Raw genomic sequence first — 3513 nt, 5'->3', positions numbered from 1 at the left:
ATATCAACTTTTGACATCAAATCCTTCCTCTTCATTCCAATCATTCCCATCCGATATAGACCATTCTTGCATTTACCCACTCCAATCAAACTCCTCGAAGTTAGGTCCTACATGACAAAGAAATCCGGAAAGAAAATTACAACATACTTTAAGTCATTTGAAAGTTTTCTAACTGATAAAAGATTGCGATTAAAATTAGGAATGTGCAAAACATCTTTCACTTTTGTCTCGTTAGATGGAGTGTGATTTCCGCTCCCCTTGACAGAAATGGATTCTCCATTAGGTATGATCACAGGATTCTCCATTAGGTATGATCACTGGTGTGAAGTGCTTTAGGAATTGTTGATATTGATCTTTAGTTAAACCTTCTATTGTGCTTGATTCAATTTCTGCACAAGCAACCCTTGGTTATCCTTTGTCTTGTTTGTTCTTTCATGGCCACCAGCCACCAATCTGGATAGCCAATTTGCTTGAAGCACCCGTGATGGGTATGACCGTCTTTGTTACAAAAGCTGCAATGTTCTCCTTGCTTTGTGATTTTCTTCACTGCCTTGTTTCCATGTTGATTCGTATTGGTCTTGGTATAGGCATGGAAAGTTGTTGCTTCATTAGTGGGTCTCATGGTGTTGGTGATGGACCTTGTTTTTCATCCTCAGCAACAAGATGATAAGCAAATCCAAGAGATGGTGTCGGTTTCAAAGCCAATATTTGAGTTCTCACAATCTAGAACTCATTATCAAGGCCCGTGAGAAACTCATATAACCTTTTTTTTCTCCTTCAATTCAACAAGTGATTTTCCCAAACAACCATCACATTTATCACAGGTTCAACAAGGAGTAGGGAGGACCGATTGAATCTCATCCCACTGGAAGCTTTGTGTAGTATGCTGAAACAGTTAACCTATCTCGTCGAGTATTTGAGATTGTTTGCTTCAGTTCGTATGTGTTTGGTGCACTTTCTTTTCCAAACCTCTCATGGAGGTCTGACCACATCTCTGTTGTAGTGTTAGCGTATTTGACGCTCGTGCGAATCTCCTTTTCCATGGTGGTGGTGAGCCACCCTTTTATCATCGCATCACACCTGATCCACGCCATGTGGTCTGTTTCCATCTTGTCTGGTTTTATTATCGATTCGTCAATGAACCCAATCTTGTTCTTGGAAAACAAGAAATTTTCCATCTCTTGAACCCAGCCGTTATAATTGTTATCCGTCAATGCATCATTCACGTGCATTGTTCGTGAATAATCTGACGGATGAAGATAGAAGAGGGAGTTGACATTAGGTCTGCTCCCTTCACTCTTTTTGTTGTTGTCGTTCTTGTTGCCGACCATGAGCTGATCACAACTGGTTTGTTGGGGATGATCAATTGAGCGGTAGAACCCGCGCTTATACCATAAAGACTTTGATTCTTTATTGAATATTTTGATCACAAAATTACAGAATCCAAGGAAAAGGATTATATACAAAAAACAATACAACAGGAAAGCTAAGAATTAGGAGTAATGGGAGCTTACAAATCAGGAACTGTATATGGAGAATATACAGCGGTAAATAAGGATAGAATAATGAAGTCCAATAGATTACAGATAGTAAGGATTATTAGAAGTGATTTGGAAATGTATGGAATTGTTTGGATGAATTTGGACAACAACTAAACTATTTTCGCTTAAAATTGGGCTATGCAGGAGGGACTCGGTCAGGTCCATGCTAAGGTATGAGTTGAGTCACCCATTACATTGAATTATGTTATTTTAGAACTAAAATAGCAATGACAAGTCAACGAAAACAAATGAGATGGTGAAACCTCAGCGATCCCTACTCTTCCTCTCACCTCTGAAATTCACACCCCTTTTTGCATGCCTACAACCCTCTAGACCCCCAATTACTTCCTTTTTACCCTATGTGCCCAAAATCTCATATTTTACTCATTTTGTCTCGTTTAACGTAACATATTACAACAAAAATTATAATACAAGTCACATATGAAAACACAAAACTATGAAAACAAGTACATGAACTAAAGATTAAAAAAATGATTAAATTTAAGTTATATATTTTGGGGTCCGTAGGGGTATTTGCCTTCGATCCCACCACATCTTTGGGTTTTTTTAGCTACCCGCATTTGGGAACGGGGTCCTGTGAAGGTTATGACACCTTATGTTCGATCGTTCGAGTCTCAACAAGTGGCGGAGGGAGTACCGAGGCTAGCCGGTGCTCAGCCCCCATAATCCCCTTTTGTGTTTTTAACTTTTAATAAGACCAATATAGTTGGATCTTCTAAAGGGAAAGGCGTAAAGTCCCTAAGAGATTTTATTTTGTATGTCAAAATGTAAAATTTAAAGAATTAATCATTTATATAGTCTAGTTATCAGAATTGGTCCTTTCACATCCGTTTAACTTTTTAGGTTTCTTTTTATAACTCTAAATATCTAGTACATACACTACCATTGCAACAATATAAATACATAATTCACATATATGTTATTGTTATATATTTTTTATATTTTATTTTTGTGTTACTAAAGTATTACAAATATAACTTGATACGTATATTTATATTATAATTTTTTTAAATTCACAGCTTATTTCAAGGAATGTATGATTATATGTAGAATCCGAGAAAAAAAATCGTTGTATATTTTTCTCTAGCAATTTCATTTTTAAATTTTAAAGACTTTATTATATTATTTGAAGATAAAATATACGTTAATATATATTCGTCCCTTATTAAAAAAATTCCTCGCTTCGCTTCTGGTCTCAACAAACAATAAAAGTTCTAGACTTTAGTACTAATATGGATTGAATTACTGGTGGACACTACTTTTATCATAACGATCTAGTGGGTCGTGTTACGTACTTACACAAGATGGCATGAAGTATGACCCTTGAAGAATGTTAGTTTTGCAAAAAGTTTTGTCACTGTATCTGTAAAATCTAATTACTTTAAAGAAAGAGCTCTTAAAAAATATAAATTCATAATTAAGTACCCACATCTAACATCTGGCAATCCCCCAAATTCAGTAGATTATTACTTAAGTCATCAGATAAAATTAAGAAACATAAAAGTACGATTACCTTTACAATATAAATAATCAAGTTCATTGAATTAAATCGGAATTGTTTTCTTTAATGCAACAGGAATTGTTTCACGCGATTAGGGCAATCTCCAACACAGGATATCATCTGATTATACAGGAGACACTTGTCCCAAACAATTGTTTTTTTTACTTTTCACAGTCATATCCCCATTAAAAATTGTTTGTGATTATCATTAATATGGATATTTTATTTAATTAACAACTAATTTGAGGTGGCAAAATATATTATTTTACTATATTAAAAATATTAATTACGCAAAAGTAGGTGTACATCTGTTCAATTTTAGATCTCCATTTTCAATTCTTTAACCCTTTTCTTTCCCTTTCGACGTATGAAAAGGTCACGTAAAATCCTACTCACAGATTGTTACCATTAACACAATATACTTTATTTTTTAAAAGTTTGAACAATAAC

The 3513-nt window shown here is 34.6% G+C and overlaps 1 protein-coding gene across 1 annotated transcript; it reads right to left on the bottom strand.

Moving 5' to 3' along the window:
- Positions 1-857: 857 nt before the first annotated feature.
- On the bottom strand, positions 858-1331 carry LOC145158516 (uncharacterized). Its single transcript, XM_079077403.1, has one exon. The coding sequence runs from the start codon at positions 1329-1331 to the stop codon at positions 858-860; it is 474 nt and encodes a 157-aa protein (XP_078933529.1).
- Between the last annotated feature and the right edge of the window lie 2182 nt (positions 1332-3513).

The sequence above is a fragment of the Lactuca virosa genome, chromosome 2, assembly GCF_052849685.1.
Source record: "Lactuca virosa cultivar CGN04683 chromosome 2, Lactuca_virosa_CGN04683_v6, whole genome shotgun sequence".
Lineage (NCBI taxonomy): Eukaryota > Viridiplantae > Streptophyta > Magnoliopsida > Asterales > Asteraceae > Lactuca > Lactuca virosa.
The sequence above is the reverse complement of the archived record's forward strand: the minus strand, read 5'-3'. Positions and strand labels throughout refer to the sequence as shown.